The following is a 27,261-nucleotide window of genomic DNA, read 5'->3' as shown; positions in this document are numbered from 1 at the left end:
TGCTGTCCAGTCCACCCCCACTCCTGACCCTCTGGCGTACAGGAAGAGCTGCTCCTCGGGGCCTTTCTGAGACAGATTGCCAGGACTGTCGGTGAACTCGCACTCCAGCCTCTCAGCAGGCAGTCACGCGCTCGGCTGTTCGTGCCACACAGGGTCCCTTCCTTAGCTACGACTCTGGGCTACAGCGTTCATTAGAGCATTTCCTGGGCCAGGAACTAGCTTGGGAGGGCTTGCTGCAGTCTCCTGGGAAGGGAAGTGGGCCTGACCCCTCCCGGCTGACACCCACCCCCCACCCCCCACCGGCGGCCAGTTTTACAGCGTGGTGGAGCTGGTGGAGAGGGACGGCTCCGTGTCCAGCCTGCTGAAGGTGCTCAACGAACAGAGCACCTCGGACCGCGTGGTGCAGTTCCTGCGCCTGCTCACCTCGGCCTTCATCAAGAACAGAGCTGACTTCTTCCGGCACTTCATCGATGAGGAGATGGACATCAAAGACTTCTGCGCTCACGTGCGTCCCTGGGCGACGGGCAGGGGCTCCTGGGGGGTCTCAGAGGAGCCCGCAGACTTAGCACCAGCTAGCCAGGGGACTTGGCATAGCACACCGAGTTGGCACTTCAGAGAGCCCTCCAGGGTCAGGGTAGCTGGAGATGAGTCCCACTTGAGCTGCCTGGACTGTGTGGCCCTGGACAAGCCGCTTGCCCTCTCTGGGCCTCCGCCTGCCCATTAGGGACAAGGGGCTGGGGGCTGGGCAGCTTCTGAAGCGGCAGAGCAGCCACCGCAGGGTGCGTCCACCCCCAAACAGGCCTCGGTGAGAAGGTGTTTCTTTGAAAGAGCTGCCTGCTGGTCGCTTTTCATAGGAAACATCTAGAAGAGCCACGCCACCCCAGGCCGCATGTTCTCAGTACCTGTCCCCTTGATCTGGGGCCAGCGGGTTACCACCTCTGCTTCCACCCAGTGTTCTTCACCATGCCCACCCCCCGCTTTACTCTCTCACTCCCCTGGCTTCTGTGATCACTGAAATTGGGGTCCCCGAAGGCAGAGGCCCTCTGAGCTCTGGGAGGCTCTGTTCGAGGGTTGGCATGGTGTGTTAGTCTGGATTGACTAGGGAAACAAATTCATGGACACTCGTGTGTAAGAGCTTTATATAAAGAGTAATTGTACATTAAGAAAACATCCTAGTCCAGAGCAAGTACAATATTAGCCCATGTCCAATACTAGTCTATAAATTCCTCTTGACTCACACAATACATGCAATTGTGCCAAATACAGGAAGATGACAGGCCAGTGGGTGGAAGGTCTTGTGCATACAGGGGTCTCCACGGGGCTCCTTCAGCTCCAGGGCTCTAGTGTAGCTCCCTGTATCTTCTCCACAGCAATGTCTCACAGGGAGTGAGCATATGTTCTGCCTCCAGCGAGCTATTTATTGCCTTAGCACCTCCAAATGAGGTCATCAAGCTGTGGCCTGGTTGACAGGCTAGACTCCACCCCTCCACTCTTAATCCTCTCAAATTGACAACAGATGATGTAGCTACCACGCATGGGGTTGGCTTGGATTCACTGAGCAGCACAGCTCTGCAGGGCCTTCTTGGCTTATGATCTGGACACGAGTAGAGGGCCAGGGCTTTCTTCCGAGGCACTGCTGGCTGGGCTAGAGCTGCCTAGACTTTCGTGTGAACACTGGTCATGACATAGGCCACGACTGCCCTCTCAGCCTTGGGGCTTTGACCCAGGCCCTTGAAGGCCTGACCCCCGAGCTGCTTCTGCACCCTCCCCTCCCTCCTTCCCTCCTAAATTGGGTTTCCATTGCGTCCTGGTTTTCACTCTGGCCTCTGCAGGAAGTGGAGCCCATGGCCATGGAGTGCGACCACATCCAGATCACAGCGCTGTCGCAGGCGCTCAACATCGCCCTGCAGGTGGAGTACGTGGACGAGATGGACACTGCGCTGAACCACCACGTGTTCCCCGAGGGGGCCAGCCCCTCCGTATACCTGCTCTATAAAACATCCCACTACAACATCCTCTATGCAGCTGATAAACGTTGATTACTTTTGGGCCAAGCACTGGAGCCTGCCGCCTAGCGGGACTGCATTATGAGTGGAGCATTCCGACTTTTTAATTTTTTAAGCGATTGAGCCTGTAGCTAGGAAACCAATGGCCTTCCGGCTGAGGCCTGCCCAGAGGTGGGGATGGGGTGGGTGGGCCTGCTGTTGCTGGGTGTGCCTGTCACTTCCCGAGATGGAGCTGATGCTGTGACTCTGAGCTGGGAAGCCAGGAGGCCTCTCTGGACCCCAACTTCCCCCTAGGAGACCATGGGATAGTCACCTAAGGGCCTGTGCCTTCTCCGTAGTGACTTTCTGTTGTAGACAGATGGGGTTCCTCCCTCCCAGGAGCAGGGCCTCTCCAGGAGGAGGAATGGAAGCTGGGGACCCATGGAATCGGATGCAGTCCGGTAGACTGGATTCAGGTGGATGTGACTGAAGTGTTGCTAATGGGGCTGGGGGCTCGGGGTCGGACAGATCCCCATGCTGGGGATAAGATTTGAGCCCCAACTTAGACCACAGGAGGCCTCCTTCCCCCTCCACCTGGACCAAAGGAAAGCCCAGGGCCCCCAAATTACCTCCTCACCTTGTGGCTTCAGGACCCCACAGGCGGCCGCAGGCCTGGGGGTGGCCCTGAGGACTCTCTTCACCTCAGGCCCACTCCTAGAGGTATGCTAGAGCCCTCTGGTGCTGCTGGGAGAGTTGGCCCACCCACGCACGGAGGGGTCTGTGTTACACACCTAGGTGCTGCCGCTGCCCTAAGGCAGACAGTAGGGGCTTTTCTTCCCGGCAGGTCCCAACCCCCACATCTGGGGCTGGGGCCAAGGTTCAGCCCAGCCATCACGTCGCCTCCCCACAGGAATCTAAGCCTGACCTCTGACCATGGGCCACCCTGCTCTGGGACTGAGGTCTCCCTGGCCCCACCCTGTTCTTGGGGTGGGGGTCTTCATGGCATGAGTGTGCGTGTGTGCGAGTGTGTGATGAACAGCAGCATCTTCAGCAGACAAATCCAGGGAATCTGGGCTGGCAGAAGGGGCCCAGGGCCTCTCAGACAGGGCTCCCACGAGCAGCCAACCTGCTGGCACTGGCTGCCAGCCATCTGTGTGGCACCCATGCTCAGCTCTCGGAAACTGACCAGCAGAAGGCCGTGCTCTGGGAGGACTGTTGGGCTTCCTGGCTAGAGCTGCCACGTGTCCACGGCAACGACCAGTGTAACGGGGGAGAGCCACCATGTGAACACACATGCCCGGTCTCCTGGGGAGATGGAGCTGCTACGCGCACAGATCGCCCCTTCACGGCGATGGCCCCTCGGCTCGGCAACAGAAGCCCTGGTCTGGCAGAGGCAGAGCCGTCAACGTCTTGACCTTGCCCCTGCCTTCCATTTCTTCACACCACGGCCCTCCGGCTCTACGTTGTCTAGGGACACTGGCCCTGCAGCAGAAAATCACTGCCTAAAGCACCCCCTCGGAGTGACCTTGCTGGGCAGGGCGGCCAGTCATGCCTGGGACGACACACTGCCCGAGGAATGCTCGCCGCCCGCCGGCTCGCCAAGAAGCCATCTCTGCAGACACAGGCTGAAGGAACGTTTACAATTGCACACTGAACTGACTGATCCCAAAGGAGCCTTTCTACGCAGCAGCCCTTGCTGTGGGCAGGCTACTGCTGGCACCAACGGCGCCGAGTTCGTTCGTTCCGAGCTGGACTCCCTGGATTCAAACCTCAGCAATGTCACTGAGCCCTGGAACAAGTCACCTCTAATCTGAGGCCCTATATGGGCAGGGAGACAAGACTTTGGTCACAGTTGGACAACCAGAATACCTAATAGCAGCCCAGCAGCTGCTCTCAGGCCATCTCTATTCATAGGCCCTCTAGGGTGGGTGGGGCAGCACTGCTCCACGGGCCCCAAGGCCATCATTGCCTTTTGGTTGGAGTGCTTTAGGCACTGTACCACCAGGCTCCAACAGAAATGGGATGTCCCCCACCCACCTTCCCATCGAGGACACGGCAGGATGGGGGGCAGTGGGGTGGGGAAGGCTGTCTGTGAAAACATTTCCCAGCATTAAATCGAGTTCCATCCGACTGGCTCTGGCTTCTCATTTGGTCCCTGGTGTGCACTAGAGGCTGCTCATGCAGGGGTGGGGGGTGCTCACGCAGGTAGTGGCTGGTCCAGCGGGGAGGGGGTGCTCACTCCTTGGCAACACTATGGTCTTAAACATGGGTTCTCAGCCTGCCCTGGTCGTTCTAATCCCAGCACTCTCGGCCGCTGTGTGATCTTTGGTCACCAGGTATATAGCTCTCGCCACTAGGAAATAAAGGATTAAACCGAAGTCAGATGTGTCCAGTCATCACCCAGAGGGACAAGGGACAAGCTCTGCCAACCGTGTCTGGGTTCCTTGGCTCTTTGGGTCCCTGTGTGTCCCCTCTTCTAAGGCACAGGCTCCCTTGTAGACAGTGACTGCCCCGCGGAACAGCCGGTGACCCTGAGGAGCCGGGCAGCTTGCTGTGGGCAGCTTTCCCCTGGGAGCAGACACCGTGGCAAGCTGTGGGGAGGGTGAGTGAGCATGGGTTGAAGACCTCAGGTTGCAGAAGGGAAAAGGCAGTCCAGGCCGAGGGCCAAACTTGAGCACAGGACAAGCTGCTTAGGATGTCGGGCGCCAGCAGCTGACAGAGCGAGGGTGGCGGAAGACAAGGGCAAAGGGGCCAGAGCAGCTCCAGGGCCTGGCTGGTCTGACGCGGTCTCTTCCTACCCCCCCACATTGGCTCATGACTGTCAGGAAGCCCCTCTGCCCACTTGGAGCCTGGGTGGCTTAGCACCCCAGTGCTGAGGAGCTAGCAGGCTTTGCTATGGAGAATGGGGTCTGGGGAAGCTGGCGGAAAGGACTTCTCGGGGTCTTCAAAACTCTAGCACCCAGGAGCATCCTATAGTTGGGACAACCCTGTCCCTGTGTTCACCCACCCCAGAGGACTCAGTAGGTCAACAAGACACAACAGTACCACCACCACCTGGCTACAAATACAGGGCAACATGCAGGCTCTGAGCACGGTTTTTAATTTACGAAATCAAGCTGAACATGCACTGGAACACGGGCCGCCCCCTCCCAACCACACACTGGGGAGGTCTCCTGCAGCTCAGGCAGTGAATGTGACAAGTGACAGACACCCAAGGCTAGGCAGGAGGGCGTCACAGGAACAAGGAGAGCAGCCTCACTCCTGGCCAGCATGCTCAGCTGGCACTGGCACTGGCACTGGGCTGTGGCTGCTCCTTGAGCTGCTGCTTCTGTTTCTTCTTCTGTTTGGACACGCAGCTGAGCGCAGACTCGCCGTTTCTCGGGGCAGTCAGGCCCCCGGGCAGCTTGCCAGACTGCGTTGGGTACTTGGTCTGTAGGTCATCTTTAAATAGTGGCTGGGACAGTAAGTGACGCAGCTCCTTCTTAAAGACCTTCATCTGCTTCTGTCGCCGCCGCTCTTCTTGCTCATTAGCTTTTCCTCCTTGAAACACACACAGAAAGATCGGATGAACCAAGGTTTTTAGAATTGCTGCTTCCTTGAACGGTGAAGACTCACTAATACAAACACTTCAGAACTCTCTGGGCAGGGCAGAAAAGTCGTGTGGGTGTTGGTGTGATGAACACTGTCCTAGGCTACTTCTCACAAAGTTGGAGGGACACTCAGGGCCACCCTGGCCTTAACTCCCAAACACCCTCTAAGGTGCTGAGAGTCTCTACTGCACAGATGAGAAAGCTCAGCTGAGGCATAGAGATGTTATTTCTGTTCACATCGGAGAGCTACCTGTCACAGATGAGAGCCCACGCCTCCTTTCTCTGCTCCTCATTTGCTGCCTGGGTGGGTGACACTGAGGAGAATGAACAACCCCCCCTCCTGCTGCCCATCCCCGACAAGGCAGCACCAGTGCTGAGCCCACACACTGGTTTTCAGGAAGGTAAGGCAGGGCCTCGTACATCTTCGGGCCGAGCTTCCAGGAGGCCTGGTTCCCTGCATCAGCGCCCAGCTCAGGTTCCTGGCACCCAGGCTGGCTGGCAGCAGCCAAAATGCCCACTGCTGAATGGAGCTGCCCACTCGGTGCCCTCGTGCCAACTGTGGGTGTCCTCCCAGAGAAGAGATGGCAGATTCATCCCTGAATCCTTGCACCTGGCTCACTTTCATAGCTGGAGCTTGGAAACACCTGGTGGGGAGTCACTGTTTCCCTGCACAAATCCCTCTAGTGCCCACCTATAAAAGGGCGACACTGGCTGCCGTTTATGGGGAAGAGCAAATGAGACACCAAGTGCTTGGACACCTGGGGCAGGACATCTTGGGCAGCAGGTGTGGGTGGAACAGTAAGGCTAAGTCGCCCCCACAAACGTTCTACTTGTCAGGTGTTGTCTAAGCCCTTCACACGTGGGAATAGAAGCGATCTTGACAAGCACCCCTTGAGGCAGTCACTTGGGGCACCCATCTTACGGAGGGGGAACTGGGAGCAAAGGAAGAGACCACGTTACGGGAAGAAACCCCACACTTCTCCCTGTCTGGAGGAGCCAGAGAAACCATGAAGCAGTTAAGACCTCATCTGGGACTTGGGCCTCAGCAGAGGAGCCCAGGGTGTCTGACAGGAACAAAGGTGGAGGAGACCGCTTCAAGGAGGCAAAAACTGAAGAATCAGAAGAAGAGCAACATCAAGAGCAGGGTGCGCCCCTGCAGCCCAGCCTTACCCTTATACATCCCTTCTTCCAGCTCCACCTCCAGCGCAGCTGCGGCCTGCTCCAGCCAGGAGTTGTGCAGGCAAGCCTGGAAGTTCCGGTACTCGGCCTTCTCAATCTGCCGGGCTAAACGGATCCGCTCCTGGGGAAGCAACAGCAAGGGTGGCCTGGAAGGAGGTTTACCTTGGGAGCAGCCTCACAGAGAACTGTGACCAGGGAAGTGGCTCAGCTCCCTGACCAGGCTTCTGGGCGGCTGGGCCCCACTGAGTCGACTGTGACTCACACTCACCCTGTGGCTGAGCAGTGGCCCCATAGGGTTTCCTAGCCTGGCACCTTTAGGGGAGCAGACGGCAGGTCTTTGTGAGTGGGCTCCAAATGCAAATGTCTCTGTTAGCAGCTGAGCACTTCCTGTATCACCAACGGCCCTTGCAAAGGCAGGTGTCTATCATTCTGTTTGTGTGTGTGTGTCACATGCGCACAGGCCCCCACAGAGCCAGCTTTCCGGAATAGCTGCCAACCCACAGGTGTCCAAAGCCAACTTCCTCCCCCCACCCGCAGCCAGGAGCCTAGAAGGAGCTACTGCGTCCTGGCCAACAGAAGGTTACCTTGACGGCGTCCATGTACTTTGTCTGCACAGGGAACAGTGGGATGTCCTCATCTTTCTTGAGGGTTTTGTAAATCTTCTTAAAGTTGATTACGTCCTCAGGCCCGATCAGCAGCAGGCCCAGGCCTTCGTTGGTGGCTCGAGCAGTCCGACCACTTCGGTGGACATAGATCTCTGAAGTGCGAGGGACCTGCCAAAGGATGGCGGGGAGGTCAATACTCAGGGAGTGGCCAGATAGTTCTTGCCCTTGGTACTAGGGTCCACCCCAGGGCCACCTCCCCCAACCAGGCTGTTATAGACAACACTCTAGCATCATGGGCCAATGCAGACCTGCTCCCTTGGGAGCATAATCCAACTGCCCCCAGGTTCAGCCCCTCCACTGAGCAACTGCAGTGGCTTCTCCGGTCCCCTCCATGCCACACCACCAATCAGTGCTCTGGCTGTATGCCTGCTCTTCTCGAGAAATCCAGTACTTCCTCATGAGCTCTGCTGAGAGGCACACAAACCGACTGTGACTGCATGATGACCTCGTGCCGGGCAGCTCTCAGCGCTCTGCACACAGCCGTGCTACCATCTACCCTGCACCAGAGCCACAGGACACAGCAACCTCATCACGCAAGAAGCACAAACACCGTGAAGGCAGCCACTCTCTTGGTTATCCAACTAAGCTGGGCCAGGACTGGAACCGAAGTAGACCATGCCAAGCTCCAAGCACACTGTCACGGCCAAGGACAGCAAGGACGCTGGTGGTACCTGTCCAGCACATGGCACAGCAGCACCAACGAGGCAAGTATTCCTGTCTTTGCTCTGTTCCACACCGGGCTCTGGGCAGCCACCGGGAACTACACAGATCTACCACCTGAGCTCTGCATGGCATGGCTCCAGCCTGGGCCATGATTCCTCTTCTCACAGCCAACTGTGGCCAAAACCGCCAACCCGCACGTGCCCTCCTTTTCCCTGAAATACCAAGCGCCTTGCACAAAGTATGTTCCAACCTCCCATGCTGTTCCTGCTCCCCCAGTATCCCTGGCCTACCTATGCCCGTGGTCACCTCACCTCACCCACAGACTGATCCAGCCCTCTCTCCAAAGAGAGGAAAAGTGAAGAACTGCTAAGCTGAACTGGGATCCTAAAAGATGTTTAAAGCAAAAAGGGGTATGGGGGAAATTATCAATTATGTCGCAGTAACTCCACTTGAGGAAGCACTTACATTGTGTAAGTCACCAGCCTTATATAATGATCAATCTTGCAAGAACCTATTCACTGTAGGCCACAATGCCTCCCAGTTTACACACAGGGACTCTGAAACCAGTGAGAATGAACAGCTCAATACAGCCAGCTGGGGTCCAAGCCCAGGCCCGGCCAGTCTGACTCAGCAGGCATGCGCTCGGTGTGTCACCAAGAGAAAGACTGCCAGTTGCACAGGTCTTCCTAACACACTTAAACCACCGGGTTGTATGATACCTTAATTATTCTCCAATGAAACTTAGAAAGTAAATATCAAACTGATAACAGTTTATAAGAACTGCTATAAAAACCTAATGGGTTCCGTGTTGGGCTGCTCAAGGTGAGGCAGACAGTTCAAACTCGCCTACCCATCAGTGGGGGAAAGATGGGCTGCCTGCCACCATCCAAACACAGTTTGGGAAGTCCAGAATAGGGCTGCTTTGTCCTACAGGGTCGCTGAGTTGGAATCAACTCGATGGTGTTGAGCTTGGTTTGTCAACAGTTTACAAGTAGCACATAGTCATCGAGGCACAGGCAATTTTCTAAGCACCTCAAGCCTGCCCACATCCTGAAGTCTAAGATGAGGCCCTAACGTGACTCCTGTGAACCCCCAGGACAGCGGAGGCAGGAGGGTCAATCACTTGCTCCAGACTGCACAGCTGGGCTTTGGGTCCGGGCAGGCTCTTCATGCCAGTCAGCCGCTCTCTACACCACGGTACCCACTTACTACACCTATTTTGTGGACGAAACAGAGATTAAGAGAAAGGGGTGAGAAGTCAGAGATGGGCAATTTGCATTTAGACCAGCAGCTCGCAACCTGTGGGTCATGACCCCTTTAGGGGGTCAAACAACCCTTTCACAGGGTCGCCTGATTCAAAACAGTAGCAAAATTACAGCCATGAAGTAGCAACGAAAATATTATATGGTTGGGAGGGGGTGGGTCACCACACACGAGGAACTGTATTAAAGGGTTGCAGCATGAGGAAGGTTGGGAACCACCGGTCTGGACAACATCGAGAGGTTCCTGACAACATATCTTACATCTGCATGCCTTAGTGCTCCCTCCAATAACGGCAGCAGCTGGGTCCTGGAAATCACTGGGATTCTCAGCTGCACGAGGCCTTGGAACTAACAATACTCCAACCCCTCACCACCCCAGAAATGAAACTCCCTGATTCCAAGCTAGGAGAGTACCTGGTAATGGATGACATGCTGGACTTCAGGAATATCCAGACCCCGGGCCGCCACATCTGTTGCCAGGAGAACACAGCTGTAGTAGAGAAGGTTCATCAATAAAGGCAGCTAACAGAGGAGTCATTTACCAGGCTCTTACCACTCTGTGAGCGTTCTAAATGTGCTGGAGTTTTAAATCACTAGCTCCCTTTACAGACAAGGACACAGCTGGCTATTAAATTATGGAGCCAGGATCCAAGCCTAGGCCAATCTAACCATAACCAACATGCAGTGGTAAACGACCAACAGGAGGTCCCACTGACCTGGAACCAGTGACCTTGTCTCCAAGGCCCCTCTCCCACTTCCGTCTATCCGGCTACACCAAGTGCCAAGCTCTTCCCTGGAAGCCCTGCCCCTTAGACTCAGCCCCCAGCTTTCTTTAGCTCTCTGGCCCCACTTCCCAGCAGCAGAGGTTCCCTTGGCCTGGTCCCAGTCTCCTTCTCACGACCATCCCCGCCTCTGCTCTACTTTACTAACAAGCACGACTCAACACAGAGGCGTGCAAGCTCCAGGCCAGCACGGAGGAGGAGCAGCAGCAGCAAGAGCAGCACCACAGCCACACACCAAACTCCAGACTCTGGGTCCCTGCCTCTCAGTTTGCAAATGTCAAAAACCCTGCTCTAGGTCGGCAGACGTATTCTCTGAAAGGGCAGATAGTAATGAACATGTTCAGCTGTGTGCGCCGTACAAGCTTCTCTTGAAACCCATCAGCTCTGCGAGCCCTGCTCGACACCTCAGGCTCTAAAGATTCATGGCCACCCACAACCTGACACAGTATTGCTGGCAAACACCAGTTCAGTCAACACCAGGCCCTCATCTGGACACTGCAGCCTGTTCAACGTCAGGGCAGACAAGGGTCCTGGAGTCTGACTGGCTTGCCTGCACCCAGCTCAGCAAGCTGAGTAGCCTCGAGACCTCATGTTCTGTCTCTGTATGCTGAGAATATTGATAAACAGTAGCAGCAGCAGAACAATGATCAAAGCCAACATTCATACTGTGCGCCAGTCACTGTTCTGAACGCCGCACAGACATGAACCCACACACGTTTAATGCTCATTCGAGGACCAATGAGAGAGACCCTCTACCATTATCCCAATTTGACAGGAGAAAAGCCTGAAAGGTTAGGTAGTAAGTGATAGCGCTGGAATGAGCTGTTTGGCAGTCCAGGTCCCAGGTCTGTGCACGAACCATGACTCTTTCCTGATGCCTTGCCAGGCTGTCAGAAATGCCCGCACAGGACCCACTCTCCCATACCTCTCCTGTGAAAACCAGCTTGTGGTACAAACCGTGAACGGGCTTGGCTGCTGAGTGAAAGGTCAGTGGTTTGAGTCCACCCAGAGGCCTACTGGTGTATTTCTAAAACTAGACACCAAAATCCTATGCTGACACACCTGCTCTGACACCGTGGGTCAAGGTCCACTCAATGGCAACCTGAGGTGGCCCTCACTAACATGGACCCTTCTGTATAAACGCAAAGGAGCGGTGAGCCTGTCTAATGCCGCGTCAAAGAGGCTGCCTTCAAGCAGCAAAGCCCCCTTGGCCCAGTGTCGCCTCCCTCTGTCCACGGGGCCCAGGAGCTAGGCCTGACTCACTCTTTCAGCCGGGCAAACTGCTCCAGGTTTCTAAGCCTCTGCTTCTGGTGCATGGAGGCGTGCAGGGTCAGCGGCATGATGTCCAGCACCTTCAGGAGCCCCGCGAGGCGTTTGATGCAGGAGATGCTGTTGGCGAAGACCAGGGTGCGGCCCGGGTGCTGCATCAGGAAGTAGTACAGGTAGAGGTCCTTGTCATCAGCTTCACAGTGGATCTTGGTCTCGGTGAGTGTCTCCACAGTGGCCTCATGCCTCGTGAGGTCCAGGACCTTGGGCTTGCCCCGCATGCCCATCTTCTGCATGAGGAGGTCCAGTTTAGCAGCTTTGTCCATTTTCTTGGTGTGCTTCTTGTGCAGGATGCGCGCCGGTGCCTGGTGGACCAGGGTCAGCGTGGCAGAAAACACAAGTGTCTGTCTTTTTGGGTTGTACTGAGAGTCACCGAGCAACTCCAAGAGCTGGGAGAGCTCAGCAAAGTGGCCTTTCTCAACCATCCGGTCGGCCTCATCCACCACCAGGCACCTGCAGGGCCAGGCAGACCACCAGAACCAGGTTAGAAGTTTCTCCAGACTCCCTCCTCCCTGCCACCCTTCAGCCCCCAATGCACCGGCACACATCCCACCAGTCTCAACCAAGCTCCCTCCGGCCGGTCTGCTGGTATCTCACCAGGGCCCTCGGTGGCAGCAAGAAGGCACTGCACAGGCTACCCTGTCCCCTCAGGCCTATTCAGACCGGAGAGGCAGAGGGAGAGGGAGGGCCGTGGCTCACCGAAGCTTTCGAAGGTTGCTCAGATGCGGGTGTTTCTCCTTAACCAGCTCCCACAGTCGGCCTGGAGTGGCGACCACAATCTCAGGCTGACGGTGCAGCATCCTCTGCTGCTTCTGGGTGGACATCCCACCTACCAAGAGGGCAGTTCCAATTCCTACGACACACAAAGGGTCAGGGGTACCGTTACCGCCGGGCTTCAATTGTGCTTCAGCCTCATTTTCCTGGGTTTGAGGTGGAGGCTTACACAGCAGCCTAGGGTCCGCCCCCCCCCCGTTGAGAACTGCGGATTCTACCCTAATTAAATAACTTTAGACCCTCCCCCCCCCCCCACTACCTCCCCCTCCAGACATACACACAATCTCTATACACAGCCTCAGCCAAGGTGGTTGCCTTTGTCACACTGTGTGCACTTCTACTCTGGCTGTCACACTGCCATCGATCTAGCATCACTGTGCCCTTACATCCTCATTTCTGTCGTAAAGGAACTGCTGACTACTCAGTGTCATAAGGTAAATTTTAAGCAGCACTAAGAAAAACAAGCTCATTGCCATGAGTCACATCTGACACATCGTGACAGGGCAGAACTGCCCTGTGCGTCTCTGAGGAGAAAGGTTCATCTTTCCCCCATGGTGCAGCTGGTGGTTTCAAACTGCTAACCTCATGGTTTGCAACTCAATGCGTACAACCCCACCACCTGGGTTCCCTTTACGCAGCACAGTAGATACTAATCAAATAGTTAATTAGCGACCAGGTGACATCAAAGGTTGCATTTCAGTTCAAGGTTTGAAGGCTATCGCAGGGTAGTAGTTCCAGGGAGCTCTCTGGTCTCAAGTAATCCACTAAGTCTGGTTTTTGCATTTTGCCAAGAAGGTCTGTTTGTAAACTGGCGTGTGCTTGCCTCCAATGCCCTGGAAAAAAAACACGCAGCAATGGTGCACCAGTGCTGAGCAGGACGTGACAGCGCCTCCCCGAGCGAGCCCTCCACCCGCACGCCTGGAGCTGGAGGAGACTTCCCCTTGGCTCGCCTCTCTTCATGCCCATGGGGAAGGATCACATTGATCAGGCAGGGCAAACGCCTATACACAGAGCACTGCCTCGCAGTGTAAAAGTACAAAATTGCTGCTTTTATTACAAAAATAAAATGTTCACTGTAGCCTTTGCAAAAAAGGAATTCCCTGAGAGCATGAAGTTGTAATGCTGAAAGGCAGTAACTATCCAAGCCTCTAAAACAGTAGTTCTCAACCTTCCTAATGCCGCAACCCTTTAATAGGTCCTCATGTTGTGGTGACCCCAACCACAAAATTATTTTCATTACTACTCCATAACTATAATTTTGAATCGTAATGTAAATATTATCTGCTATGCAGGATGTATTTTCATTGTTACAAATTGAACATAATTAAACATAATTAAAGCATAGTGATTAATCACAAAATGTGTAATTATATTTTGAAATCTTGACTGTATGTATTTTCCGATGGTCCTAGGCGACCCTATGGTTGTTGTTGTGGGGGTTGTTCGCCCCCCAAAGGGGTCGTGACCCACAGGTTGAGAACCGCTGTTCTAAAAGGTCAAAAAGTAAACTGCGTTGGATTTGCAGGCCAGATGGTTTCTGTTACAACTCCTAACCCTACTCCACTCTTACGTCTGTAGCAAAAGCTGCCACACACAACACACAAACGAATATCAACTTTGTTTGCAAAAACCGGCAGCTTACCAACTCCAGCCCTGAGTTATCTCTTGTATCCAATAAATCACCTGTCCATGCACCTAGGCTGGCACATGCGATCTATAGCTGAGAAAACAGTTTCTGATCCCATCTTCTGTCAAAGAAAATCTCCCAAAAGGGCGGGCAGCCCGGCTCATTACTTTGCTCCCCAGCATCTGGGAGGCTCTCAGGACACCTGAATGTGAAGGACTCACACCTCACCTGTAAACCTGGCCACAGCATCGATGTGCTCCTTGACCTGGACAGCCAGCTCTCGAGTGGGAGTCAGAACCAGTCCAAGCAGAGGGCGCCAGGGGCGCTCCTGACGGGCAGCAGTGCTACCATTTGACTCACGGGTCAACTTTCCCATCTGCTCTTCGATGAGCGCGTATTCACGGTCCTTGTCCTGTTGGGAGCCAGCCTTTTGGGTCTGGGGAGAAGGGTCTTCACCAGCATCATCATCACCACCACAGAGGAGCAGCCCTGAGCCCGAGTTGGCAGCCCCAGTCTTAGCTCCGGCCTCTGGGAACAATGCTTCACTCTGAACTCCAGTCACATCAGGCAGTGTCCCAGACTCAGTGCCTGACTTGCTTGGTGACTCTGTCTCAGTGCTGGCCTCAGCAGGGGTGCCTCCAGGCAGTGCCCCGGCAGTGCTTGGAGCCGGAGAAGGCTTCCTCTTTTGCCACTGCAGCACGGCATGGATCATCGGAATGGCAAAGGCAAGAGTTTTCCCACTTCCTTTTAAGTTAAAAAGAAAAAAGTGAATCAGCAGACGCATGTTTGTCTAGGGCTGTGCTTTTGCACAGAATTAGACACTGAAATAGCCAAGTGCCACCCTGGCCAATTCAAAGTGCCTCCACCCTACACAGTCCCACCCTCTCACCACCCCTGCCCCACCACCGCACCAATAAGTCCAGGGCTGGGGAAAAGGCTGGTCAGCCTAGGGAAAGTCTACACACTGGCATTGAGGATGAGCCAAAGACAAATGCCCAGGCAACAAATCCTCAAAGGGAAAGCAGTGTGTGTGTGTGTGTGTGTGTTTCTGTTGTCATTGTTAAGAAAAAATATTTGGGGGGGGTAATAAAAAAGGGGGAAAATGTGTGTGTGTGTGTGTGTGTGTAATACCAAAATATATAACCCTGCTTTAAATCTTAATAGACAAATACAAGGCCATATATCAAAGAACGTCATTTTTATGGACTACCAGAAGAACAAACGAATCTGGGAAGAAGTACAGCCAGAATGTTCTTTAGAAGGGCAGATGGAGAAATATTCATTTCATACTCTTTGGACATGTGGAAAAGAAGACAATCCAACACAGTGGCTGCAACAATGGGCCCAAATATAACAATAATTGTGAGGAAGGCATATGCCCAGCCAGTGTTTTCTTCAGCTATATGTAGGGTCACTATGAACAGGAACTGACTCGACACTACCTAACAACCACAACAGCAATAAAAAATTTTAAACATTTAAATGACCATTTATAATCTCATCAAGAATATATACTACTTTGGATGAACTCAGTAACAGAGGAGCAAAAAGCTGTCCATGGAGAACTATGCTACTACAATGAAGACAGGGGAGGACTAGGGTAAAGGGCAAGTTCATCAATGGAAAAGAGTAGAGACTCACAGACCCACTGAGATAAAGTTTACTGTGCCAACCTGGCCGATAAACACATGTGGGGTCAATTGAAAGGCGGAGGGATAAATGGCTCGGTGAGCCTCGCCTTTCTAGTTCTTGGAGCTCTTGCTTTCTGACAGTCGGACCAGGGGGCAGGCAGCTGCCTTAGCCAGTTCCCTGCTTCAGCTGGCATGGCTCACTTCCTGTGAGACATCCGAGGAGAAGCCACCTGGATCTACGCTGACGCAGCCCTGGGTGCTGGAGCAGCTGTATGGAGACCCCCGCCAGCGCTGAGATGCTTACACGTTCACCGATTCGGCTTTCCTCCCGTGTTTTGAGATGGAGGATTCTGTGTATTGGTGTCAGACATATGGGCTAATGTTGGACCTGTGGGCTTGAGCAGCACTGGGTTGGGATGCTTTCTTGATGTGCACTTACCCTTTATATAAAACTTTCTTATGAGTTTTTGTGGATTTGTTTTTCTAATGTACCCAGACTAACACACCCATATGTACCACCAGTGATTTTCAACAAAGATGCTAAGGTAACTCAATGAAGAAAGGTTAATTTTTCAACAAACTGTTCTAGAATCCATATGCCAAAATATTTTTATTTTATTGGAGCCTCTTATAGCTCTTATCACAATCCATACATATATCCATTTTGTCAAACACATCTTTTTTTTTTTTTTTAATCGTTCAAGGTCTATTTGTTCACCTCTGGCCCCAACGTCCATCCTTGGCACTCCCTGGGGACCTCCCTGCTCTACTCCCCCCACTGCTCTGCCACACACCCTCAGTGTTTTGCCTTGGTGTAGTGGGGCCAGACTGGGTGCAATCCCGACACTGTGTATCCAGTATTGTCTCCTGTAGGGTCATGGGTCAGCGATGGATGCAGTGTCTCATAGTGGGGCCATATAGTCCTCTCTGCGTTGGCTGTTCTGAGCAAGGATATCGTCCTCAAGGTTTGGTGGACCAGGATGAACTCCACTCTCTTTCTCCCCCTCAAACACATCTTTACATATGTTGTCATCATCTTTTTCTTTTTAAATCATTTTATTAGGGGCTCATACAACTCTTATCCCAATCCATCCATCCATCCATTGTATCAAGCACATTTGTTTCCATCATCATTCTCAAAACATTTGCTTTCTACTTGAGCCCTTGGTATCAGCTCATTTTTCCCCCTCCTATAAATTATTATTTTCTCATGTCTTACACTGTCCGACATCTCCCTTCACCCACTTTTTTGTTGGCCACCCCCCAGGGAGGGGGTTATATTTAGATCATTGTGATCAGTTCCCCCTTTCTCCTCCACCTGCCCCTTCCCCTCCTGGTATCGCTACTCTCATTATTGGTCCTGAGGGGCTTATCTGTCCTGGATTCCCTGTGTTTCCAGTTCTTATCTGTACCAGTGTACATCTTTTCTGGTCTTTCCGGATTTGTAAGGTAGAATTGGGATCATGATAGTGGGGGTGGGGTAAGCATTAAAGAACTGGAGGGAAGCTGTATGTTTCATTGGTGCTATACTGCACCAACTGGCTCGTCTCCTCCCCACGACCCTTCAGTTAGGGGATGAAACCCAGCATTTTAGTAAGTTAACTCAATGAGGATCAAAGAGACTAAAACACAGAACCTAACACTACCTGGGGCCAAGGGGGAGGGGGATCTTCTATAATGAAAACAAGAGAAAATCTTAAGTGACTTTGGGTTAGACAAAGAGTTGTTAGAGAAGACCCCAAAAGCAAGTCCATGAAAGAAAAATACTGATTGTTTGAACTTCATTCAAATAAACTTCTGCTCCATGAGAGCCTGCTAGGAAAATGAAATGACAACCCCAGACTTTGGAGGATGGGGATCCTGAACACTGCTACAGGAGTGGGGCTCTCGGGGTGGCACAAATGCTTCAGCACTTGACCACTAGCCAAACTCTCTCAGGGCAATCCCACCAGAGGCTCTTCCCAAAGGTCACAGCCTAGACCTTGCTGAATCAACTCGACAGCAACTAGCACCACCAACAAGAATATGGAATAACTTTCAAAACTCAGTGACTAGAATACAAGCCACCCAATTAAAAATAGACCAAAGATCTGGACACCTCACCACAGAACAAGGATGGTAAATACGCACGGTATCATTAGTCACCAACCACCACCACCACCACCTACTGCTACACAGTTGGTTCTGACGTGTGACAGGCAGTCCATGTTAAGAGCTGAGTGGCCTTGGGTTTTTTGGCTGTGATCTTTATAGAAACAGACTATCAGGCCTTTCTTCCACGGCACTGCTATGTGGGTTCAAACAGCTTGTCTTTCAGGTGTAGTCAGAAGAAAACCATTTACACCACCCAGGGGCACTCATCAGTCACTGTTGTCTGGTGCCACTGAGTGGGTTCCAACCCATAGTGCCCTGTGCACAACACTGCCCTACCCTGTACCACCCTCACAATTGCTCCTGTGCTTAAACCCATTGCTGCAGCCACCGTGTCAATCCATCTTGTTGGGTACCTTCCTCTGGGGATATAAATTATGACCACTTTAATTTTAAGAATCTAAAATAAAATTAAAAACTGGTCACACCAAATGTTGGCAAGGATCTGGACCCACTCTAACTCTCCTAACTCTTGTTTTGAAAAAGATGATGGAAACATGTACAAATGTGCTTGACAATGGTTGGATGTATGGATTGTGAGAAGAGCTGTAAGAGTCCCCAATAAAATGATTAAAGAAAAGGATGTAACCACTTTGGAGAACTCCTACACATAAACACTTACCACATAGCCCAGCCATTCCACATCTAGGTATTCCTACACCAGCATTCATCACGTTTTTAACAACCAAGAACATGATGCCCACCAACAAATGAGTACACACACAAATGGAAAACAAAATGGGAGACATGTACACAATGGAATACTCACACTAAACCCACTGTCACTCTAGGACGCATAGTGACACTCTAGGACAGGGCAGAACTGCCCCTGTGACTTTCCCAGATGGTAACTCCATGGGAGCTGAACGTCCCCCGAAGAGTGGTTGGTGGATTCAAATTGCTGACCTTGTGATTACCAGCCCAACGTTTAACCTACCATGCCACCAGGGCTCCCAAATGGAATACTACTCATCAATAAAAAGGAGCCAACTATGCTACTCACAGTAACATGGCTGAATCTCAAATATGCTGACTAGCAGAACCAGAGCCAGAGCCAGAGCGAGGCACGAGGCACCAAGCACCCACAGTCCCCACATTAAGTACCTATAATTTCACTCTAATGACAGTATTAGAAAGCCCACCAGTGGTTGCCTGGATGGGCAAGGAGAGGATGTACAGAAGGATTTGCCAAGGGGTCCATTGGGGGAGATTATGAGGTGGCTTCCAAGTTTATGAGAAAAAATGGAATTTAAGAAAAAAAGAAAATTTACAGTAATTTTTCTGAAGCCCCCTTGTGTTTTCTTCAACTGTGTGGACAGCACTTTGTCCACAAATCCAAATGCAAGGCCTATCTCAATCCTTTTTGAAACGCAGGTCAGCAGTTCAGATGACTTCCAAATGCTAGGATCCAGCCACAGCAGCTTGCATAGACGCTGCCTCTGCCTTCCAGGGACCTACTTCCAAGCCTACATAGAGTTACCAGCAGTGCAGCAGCGGGCTTAAGAGCCCACAGACACAGCTTAGAATCCAGGCACTACAAATGTCTAGCTGTGACCTTTCCAGGCACTTAAGTGGTCCATCTTCTGTAAAGCCAAGTCTCCTTATCTGGAAGATTGGAACAATAATGGGACCCACTGACCCAAACCCACCGGTTCTTACCTCAAGGTGGATGTGAGGGTCAAGCTCACCAATGAAGCACTTCAGGTAGGGCATCCTCCCTGCTCCATCTGTGTGACTCCCCAAGGACCCAGCCCCAAACATCTGATGATTCTCTTTCAGAAGCCCAAGGCCTAGTGTCTCCAGTAACTTTATGTTGTACAAGAGCTAGTAGCCAAGGGTGGCTATTGAACCCTTGAAATGTGATTTAGTCTAAACTGAGATGTACTCTTAAGTTTCAAACACATGGCAGGTTTTAAAAGACAAAAAAAATCTAAGTGTAAACTATCTCAATTATTTAACATCAATTGGTTAAACACCTTGTTAAAATTATTCTTTACCTATTTGTTTATATATTTTTTCTAATGTGGCTCCTAGGAAGTTTAAAATTACACGTTTCATGTCATATATATCTACTGGATAATGTTGGTCTGAGCTAGAAGCTCCAAGCAGAACAAGCTCCACTCCAGAGTAAATCCCTCCCTAGTCAGTAGTCTTGTCTACGCAGTCAGGTAACTTGCCACTTTTTCACACTATCTTAGCCAGTACAAGGAATGAAGGGACCACTTCATGCTTGAATGTGCCTACAAATCCATCCAATGGTTCTATATGACACACTCAAAAACTTCTACACCAAGAAACTTTGCCTTCCCCTTTTGATCTTTAGCCAACTGGTGAGGAGCTGGCTCGTCCCTATCCTGAGGAATATTTCTCTCCAGAAAAGTAATCTTAGCCCTACCTTCCTCCTTCAGACCTGTGATGGATGTTTTGCGACAACTTGGCTGGGCCAGGGTTCTTGTGGTTTGGCAGTTCAGGCCAACTAATCCTCCAAGATGTGACCTAGTCCAATGTAATTAACACTTGGTTTACAGGACGCATAATTTTGACACATTTCAATTTCCTCTGCCAAAATTATACAAACGTTAACATTTACCTCCTGGCATGTATGATGACTTTTATCTATTTAATGAGACAAATATATATCCAAGTTTATTTTCTTCTAAGCCTTCTAGTCTCAAAATTCTCCATGTGGTATACCTATCTCAATGGATACAGATCAATTTGATGTGAGTGTAAATTGAGTATTAATCCCAGTAAATCTGTTGCATGCATGAAAACATTACGAGTAATATAAATGTAGTCCCAAAGTTCCCAGAAAGTAAACATCAAATGTAAAGACAAACAATGCAGCAGAGAATGTCAGACTGACATCCACACAAGTAACTTACATCGAACCCAATTATTTCAAATGTTGAATGTTAGTCTAAATTTTTATATATAGTATCATAGTTTCTTTTATGAGTTAATGATGTGTAATTATGTTGTTTTTAAATAAGTTGTTTTAAAATAAAACGTGTGGTTTCATTCCCATGTCAAACTTGACAGGTGTCAGTAGAAATAAGCATAAAAGAAATGTCCGTAAACCTAGTGTTAACTCCATAATGGACTCTGAGCAGCCATGCAGTTGTAATAAGATTAGGGTAGAATGTGACCCCTTATTCAGGTGACAGTCCTGAACAACTGAAAGGATGTTTTCTCAGGGGAATGGCCTATTTCCTAAATTAAGTGGATGTAATGGGAAAGCTTGTTTTTTGCTGGATCTAGATCCTGCCGCATTTGGCTCAACTCTGGTTCTTCAGACTTGAGCCCACAGCCTGCCATATTGTCTATCAATCCTGGGAGCCATAAGCAGTCTGCCACCTGCTGACCTTGGATTCACCAGCCTCTGCAGCGAACTGGCAGTGGTGTTCCTGTCAATGTGAAGTTCATCAGTCGCTGTAGCTACTGCCAGCCAGGAGCTCCACCTTAACATGACCCACAGACTTGGGACCTGCCTGGATTTGACTAGACTTGCCTGCGCCTACAATTGTATGAACTGCCTTTCTTGATATAAATGTCTCCTTCTTCTCTCTATAGATGTATGTATATGTGCACCCTGGGGTTTGCTTCTCTAGAGACCCGGTCTAAGGCAGGGCCATTCAGAAAAGACTCACGAAAAGGAAGAAGGACCATTTAGAGATGACTTACAATATGCCCAGCACTGTATAAACTTTAAAAGGTGCATAACCACTCATATAGTAGGCACTACCACTATCTCCATTTCACAGTAGAGCCTGTAGCCGCAGAGAGCTAGTGACCTGTCCTAGGTACCAGTTAGAAAGTACAAGATTCCAACACAGAGCGGGTGGATTTCTGTGTTAGCCTGGGTTCTCTGGAGAAGCAAAACCATGACATTTACATATATCACATGTGTAGATATAGAAAGAAATTTATATTAAAGTAGGTTGCACAGTTGTAGAAGCAGGCTAAATCCATTCCAGTTCAAGTCTATGGATCAGATGTTAATCTGGAGGCTTCTCCTCACTCATGTAGCTGCAAGGATTAATGAACTGCAAAGGAGGAATAAATGCAAGGTTGGCAGACCACTGATGGTTCCTGGGATAGCAGGCAATAAGGTAGGCTACTGGTTCAAGTCCAAAGAATCAGAAGTCCATAAATAAGATGCAGGATATAGGGCTAGCAGAAGCAACAAACCTTCCCACAGAGCCTGCTTAAATAAGAGGAGGCCACATCCCTGAAGAGACTTTCTTCCAATTGTATCAAGGCTGTGACCTGATCAAGGGGGCCACACTCCAGCACAACTGCTAGTTGCTCATAGAGTTGATTATGTTATGTTAGATTACACCACTGGGAATTACTGTCAAGCTACTCAGAACCCTGGCCTAGCCGATGACACAAAACCTACGTAAAACAATGTTGAAACATTTTCATTAGACATTGTCTTTGTGGCTATTTCTCCAACATGTCCCTCTCTTCCAGCCACCAGCCTGTTAGCAGTTTAGAGGCACAACCCCGAGGCACTCACCAGTCTCGGCAGCCCCAAGAATATCTAGCTTGTCACGAATGGCCGGCGCCAAAGTCAGTGCTTGGATTGGTGTGGGCGCAGAGAACCCCAGAAAGCTGAGTGCGCGGAGTACTGGCTTGGGCACAAACAGGTCTTTCCAAGCTGACACGTCAGCCTTCTGGTCATGCAGCTCAGGCATCCATGTTTTTGCCTTCTTGGGCACCTTTGCAGCAGTGCTCTGAGGGGGCTCTAGCCTTTTCTTCTTCCCTTTCTTTTTCTTCTTTTTTGGTAAAGTGTGAGTCTGGCTTCCTGATGCCCTTTCCTCTACCTCTGACTCAAGACAAATGGAGGCATCTTCCTGAGGCTCTAGGGTGGCATCTTTGACCTCAGACTCTTTCTGGGAACTGGTACCTCCAGTTTCTACATCTTTACTCTTCTTCACCTTGATCTTTTTCTTTGGGGAGCTGGCTTCTCCTTCCTCCTCTCCTTCTGAAATACCTTGTGCCTTTCTCTTCTTGGACTCCCCCTTGGAGAAAAGGCTGGAGGGATTCTTGGCAGGGGAGACCAGCTGGTAATCTGTCAGTTCCTCAAAGCACACTAAGTCATCCATCTGTCCATCTGCAAACATGTTCGGGTCTATTTTCACCTGCTTCCATTTTCCCACAACTTTGATTCCCTTCATCTTAGATTTGCCAGAGGTGGGTGCCTTTGGTCTTGATTTTGTCTCCTTCAACTTCATGGTTGCTGAAAAGGAGAGAAGTATTCTATTAGAGAGGTAACTAAGAATAGGATTCTGAGGCAACGTATGACACTGAAGGCACAAGAAAGCTCTAATACTGATACTCCCCACAAGATAAAAATCAAAGAGGGGAAGAAGTACACCCACAGACGTATACATATATTCACATACACAATAAGCAAATAGACAACACAGTTACAGAAATTTCCTAGACATATCCCGATACCTCAGAATCCGTTTACTGGATTTGAAGGCTCAGGACCATAGTCTTGTTGTAGGAGCCCTCAGGCAACTGGCCCAGCATAGTTCCTAATCGTTCAGTGAGTGGCGTTAGGGGTTTTCAGAACTGGGAAGTGGCACCTGAGATACAACTCCAGGGTCACCAATTTGCCAGAGCAAACGGTAACGAAGGAAACCTAAGGCTCAGCTAACCCACAGAAAAGAGCTTCCTCCCCCGAGACCCAGATGTGCCCAGCTGTCACTACTAACTATTCCGACCAGAGCACACTAGAAGGTCAAACAGAATGAGAGGAAAATGTAGAACAAAATGCAAATTCCTACACAGGCCAGACAATAATAAATCTAAGAGGACCCTGAGACTGTCACCCTATGATAGCCATGGAGTAGGAGCACTCGCGGAGTTCATCTTACAACCATCCAACAGACTGTGAGTACTGTACTCGCTTAAACAAAAAAAAAAAACAAACCAAATTCACTGACACCGAGTTGACGCCCATGTACAGTGACAGACCCTACAAAACAGGGCAGAACTGCCCTTTTGATTTTCCTCGGCTGTAACTCTTTACGGGAGTAGTAAGCCTCATCTTCCTCCTTTGGAGTGGCTGGTGAATTTGAACTGCTGACCTTGTAGGCCAACACATAACCACTACGCCACTAGGGCTCCGGTACTCCCTTAAACAATCCCTTAATAAGAGGCCAAGCAGTCGACATTTACCCAAAAGCATAAATGAGAAGGCAAGGAGGGGTAGGGAAACTAGACTCCTGGAAGGAGAACAAACAGAATGGAAATGAGAAAATTGTAACTAATTTGCAGCCTAAACTTCCACCTAAAACAAAATAAACTTTAAAAAAAAAAGAAAGAAAAGAAATACAGCTGCAGAAGAGACAGCTGGGCACCCATAAGCTAAATGTAAATCTGCCTTAGATTCCAGATCTAACACTTAGCTGCTGTGGCATCTTGGGCAGTGCTGCTTCCTCCTCTCTGACCCACAGAGCTCTCATCTTTAAAGGGGGAGTGGAACTCTAATAATAATATCTAAGCAAATGCTTGCCACACGTAGCCCTCTTGACCAAACCCTTTTCGGACGCAGGGACTATCTATGTACAGGGTCCATGAGACTGTAACTTCATGGGAGCAGCCTGATCTTTCTCAGAAGAGCTGCTGGTGGGGTTTGAACCACAAAGCAACACACTGCTTATCCACCAGGGCGGGACTAAAATGTAGGGTTTTATGGAGCGAGGGGTGGGGTGGGGGTTGGAACAGAACACGGGGAGGGAGGTAAGGGGGCACGATTTATGAAAAAAAAAGTCTAGGGATGGCCGACCCCATCCACCACTGTGCTCTTTCCAAAGACCTGTAATATGCCTTTTCCCCTGGCTCACAAAGGGTTACAGCACATTCACCCAGTAAAGCAGTGGCCGGTTCAAAGCCATCAGTTGATCCCCAGGCATAGAGGTCGTTTCGGGGGCCCTGGGGCGCACTTAGTTCGACTCCTGTCCTACAGGGTGGCTCGATGGTAGGGGGCACAGGTTGGTGGGGCTGAATGCAGTCCAGGTCCCCTCGCTTCAGAAAGACCAGGAACGGTGGCGAGCCCTGTGGCCACCCAGCTCTGGTCAGCAACGAGAGCCTCCGCCTCGTCATCTGTAAAACGGGGTGGCGCGGACACTTGTCTCCCACCCTTGTCGGAGTGGAGAGCAGTGACGCACGAGAAGAACGGCGTCCGCGGCGAGGGAGACAAGTCAGCGCGCAGCCCTAAGCATTCGGGGTGCGACGAGAAGAGGGGGTGTCTCTCAAATGGGGCGAGGATTAGGGCTGCGAACTGCAGCGCTCAGGGGTCCCTCCTCGTGGTCGTGCCCCATCTTGGCACGAGTGAGCGCACGAGGCGGAGAAGTCGCGGCGCCCGAGGGAGGGCCTGGGCGCGGGGCCGGGCCTCGGAGCGCCAGGACAGGCCCCCGGCGTAGCTATCAGGCCGGTCTGGGCCGGCGGCCACCCTCCCCGGATCCAGAGGACCCGCGTAATGGCTCCCAACTGCTCTCTGGCGCCGGTGCCAGTCCGGCTCGAGCCCCGGTACACACCGTGTGGAGACGCCGCCGGACTCCTCAAACGCTCCAGCCTCCGAAACAGCCGCTTCCGCCCCTCCGCGGCCGCGTCGGCTGCAGATCCGGGGCGGGGCCTCGATTCACCTATGCGAGCGCACGGTGAGAGGAAGTCCCGCCCCTACTCTAAACTCCGAAATCTGATTGGCTGCTGCGCGGAGTTGCGGGCTTAGCTCCGTGAGCTGGGGAGGCTGCGAGTGCAGGGTGCTCGCTCAGCGCTTTGGGCTGCGGTGGAGCCACTGTGCCCAGCCAAACGGGCCTTTGCTTCAACTCACTCGGGAGACACAAGTGCTCTTGTATCGTTGGGCTCGTTTCCGTTTGATAAAGAGCACACCGGAATGTGTTAACATTGAAAGTGATGAGCTTTGTTGGAGAAATACAAATGATTCGAATCGGGAAAGGCCGAGCCCGTGGAATGAGCTCAGCGCTGCGGCAAAAGGGCATTGGGCTCAAGGTTTCAGTAAAGGAAGATCGGGAACTTACAAAGGAATGGGTTAGTTGATGAAATCATGGTTTAGAGGCCACATCTGCCCTCTTTGGGCCACACAAAGGAAGAGAATCCAGTTTTACACCAGTTCAAGGCCTTATTGCCCCGAGTCAGAATCAAGACCTACCACCCAATCATCCCACCCAAGGGCACTCCGGCAGGGCTCTGTAATTCCTTGTGATGGGCACACACAATTCACAGACAGTACCTGGAATTGTGGTTTGGGTTTGTTTTTTTTAAAGGTATGGTAACAGGTTACCAAAAATGAGGGTTGTAAATATTTACGGATACAGTCTTTGGAGCGGTTCCCAGTCAGCGGCTAAGTCTCTCTGGTCCTCAGCTTCTCAGTCACACCAACCCTTGGCCTCTACCTTCAGTGGGCCAGGAAGCAGTCTGCTGCTCTGTTCTGTCTCATGGGCTCCCTGCTTCAGCCTCTGGTGCCATTGCTGCCTCTGCCAATTAGGCAGGGATCTCACACATGCTGTGTTGGTGGCTGTTTTTTCTTGGTGGTCCTGGGAATCTCTTCCTGCTACTGATATTGTTTCCTGATACCAGCAGTTCTTAACGTGTGGGTTGCAACCCCTTTGGGGGTCCAATGGCCCTTTCATAGGGGTCGCCCAATTCATAACAGTAGCAAAATTACAGTTATGAGGTAGCAACAAAAATAATTTTATGGGGGGGTCACTACAACATGAGGAACTGTATTAAGGGGTCGCAGCATTAGGAAGGTTGAGAACCACTGCCTTATACCCAAGGAAATGGTAAAACTGACCAATCCCCACGTTAGAGTCCTCTATACTTGATTTGCATGGCTCAACTTGATGGGAGTTACAGACGAATGGACGGAAGTACCACACAACATTCATTTCACTCCTCCACAGAAAAAAGATCTTCTCTCAGAGCCAAGACAGTCTTTCCCTAGAGCAGTACCTTGAATGTAGAATTTTAACCTCCTAAACTCAGAGAAAATAAATGAACAATCTTTAAAGCCACTCACTTTTGGTGTTACTGTGACCGAAGTACTAGGAAATGAAGATTAATTCCTTTTAGACATTGTCTATGTAAGACCAGAGATGAATTTTCTCCCACATTTGAGAAATCTGCACACAGCCCCAACCAAAAATCCCAGACCCTGACATGGAGTCAATTCTGACTTCCGGTGGCTGTTGTAGGCAGGCTTCTTTAGAGAAGTTTATTAACAGTTTTACTGGGACCCAATCCATATATCATACAATTCAATAGTTCAATCCTGTCAAGAAGAGTTGTACAATCAATATCACAGTCAAATTTATCACCATCATTCACTTCTTTCTTGTTCTCCTTTATATTAGCCCCCCAGTCCCATCTTTTATTTTCCTTTCTAATGTCCTTAAAGAGTGTGTTAGTCTGGGTAGGCTAGAGAAAAAAACACTCAAAAACGTAAGCAAGAACTTTATGTCAAAAAGAAATTGTTCATTTAGAAAATATCCTAGCCCAGTCCAGATCAAGTCTATATGTCCGATATTAGGTCATATGTCCAAGACCAGTCCATAAATTCCTCTTCAGACTCACGCAACACATGC

General features: G+C 50.9%; 2 protein-coding genes across 3 annotated transcripts in view; one reads left to right on the top strand and one right to left on the bottom strand.

Annotated features, from left to right (window-relative positions):
* The window catches only part of OTUB2 (OTU deubiquitinase, ubiquitin aldehyde binding 2), a 17,466-nt gene extending 13,351 nt beyond the window's left edge, over window positions 1–4,115 (top strand). Inside the window, exons 5-6 of the mRNA XM_004699087.2 lie at window positions 311–505; window positions 1,833–4,115. Of these exons, the coding sequence (XP_004699144.2) occupies window positions 311–505; window positions 1,833–2,039 (402 nt within the window). The 3' untranslated portion in view covers window positions 2,040–4,115. The remainder of the gene's footprint in view (window positions 1–310; window positions 506–1,832) is intronic.
* A 954-nt stretch (window positions 4,116–5,069) lies between these two features.
* On the bottom strand, window positions 5,070–25,259 carry DDX24 (DEAD-box helicase 24). 2 transcript variants are annotated; one of them, XM_004699088.2, is made up of 9 exons: window positions 25,192–25,259; window positions 22,158–22,880; window positions 14,082–14,597; window positions 12,152–12,305; window positions 11,390–11,905; window positions 9,759–9,834; window positions 7,339–7,527; window positions 6,746–6,875; window positions 5,070–5,525 (listed from the first exon to the last, which is right to left on the bottom strand). In XM_004699088.2, exons 2-9 carry the CDS (start codon window positions 22,873–22,875, stop codon window positions 5,260–5,262), a joined length of 2,565 nt encoding a protein of 854 aa, XP_004699145.1. In that variant the 5' UTR covers window positions 22,876–22,880; window positions 25,192–25,259; the 3' UTR covers window positions 5,070–5,259. The 2 variants fall into 2 exon arrangements, with proteins under 2 accessions (XP_004699145.1, XP_045143700.1); XM_045287765.1 differs by lacking the exon at window positions 25,192–25,259 and adding an exon at window positions 24,520–24,528.
* Between the last annotated feature and the right edge of the window lie 2,002 nt (window positions 25,260–27,261).

This window comes from Echinops telfairi, unplaced genomic scaffold (assembly GCF_000313985.2).
Source record: "Echinops telfairi isolate 266 unplaced genomic scaffold, ASM31398v2 ScPeMD7_18;HRSCAF=68, whole genome shotgun sequence".
NCBI lineage: Eukaryota > Metazoa > Chordata > Mammalia > Afrosoricida > Tenrecidae > Echinops > Echinops telfairi.
This window is presented reverse-complemented; position numbering and strand designations above follow the sequence as displayed.

Bases quoted from the DNA above. Each gene is read 5' to 3' on its own strand.
- DDX24 (XM_004699088.2), bottom strand. From the start codon at position 22,875: ATGAAGTTGAAGGAGACAAAATCAAGACCAAAGGCACCCACCTCTGGC. The intron at 12,306-14,081 runs GTGAGGTGTGAG...TGTGTGTCGTAG, and splicing joins TGCTGTGGCCAGGTTTACAG to GAATTGGAACTGCCCTCTTG. The intron at 11,906-12,151 runs GTGAGCCACGGC...CTGGCCCTGCAG, and splicing joins AGCAACCTTCGAAAGCTTCG to GTGCCTGGTGGTGGATGAGG.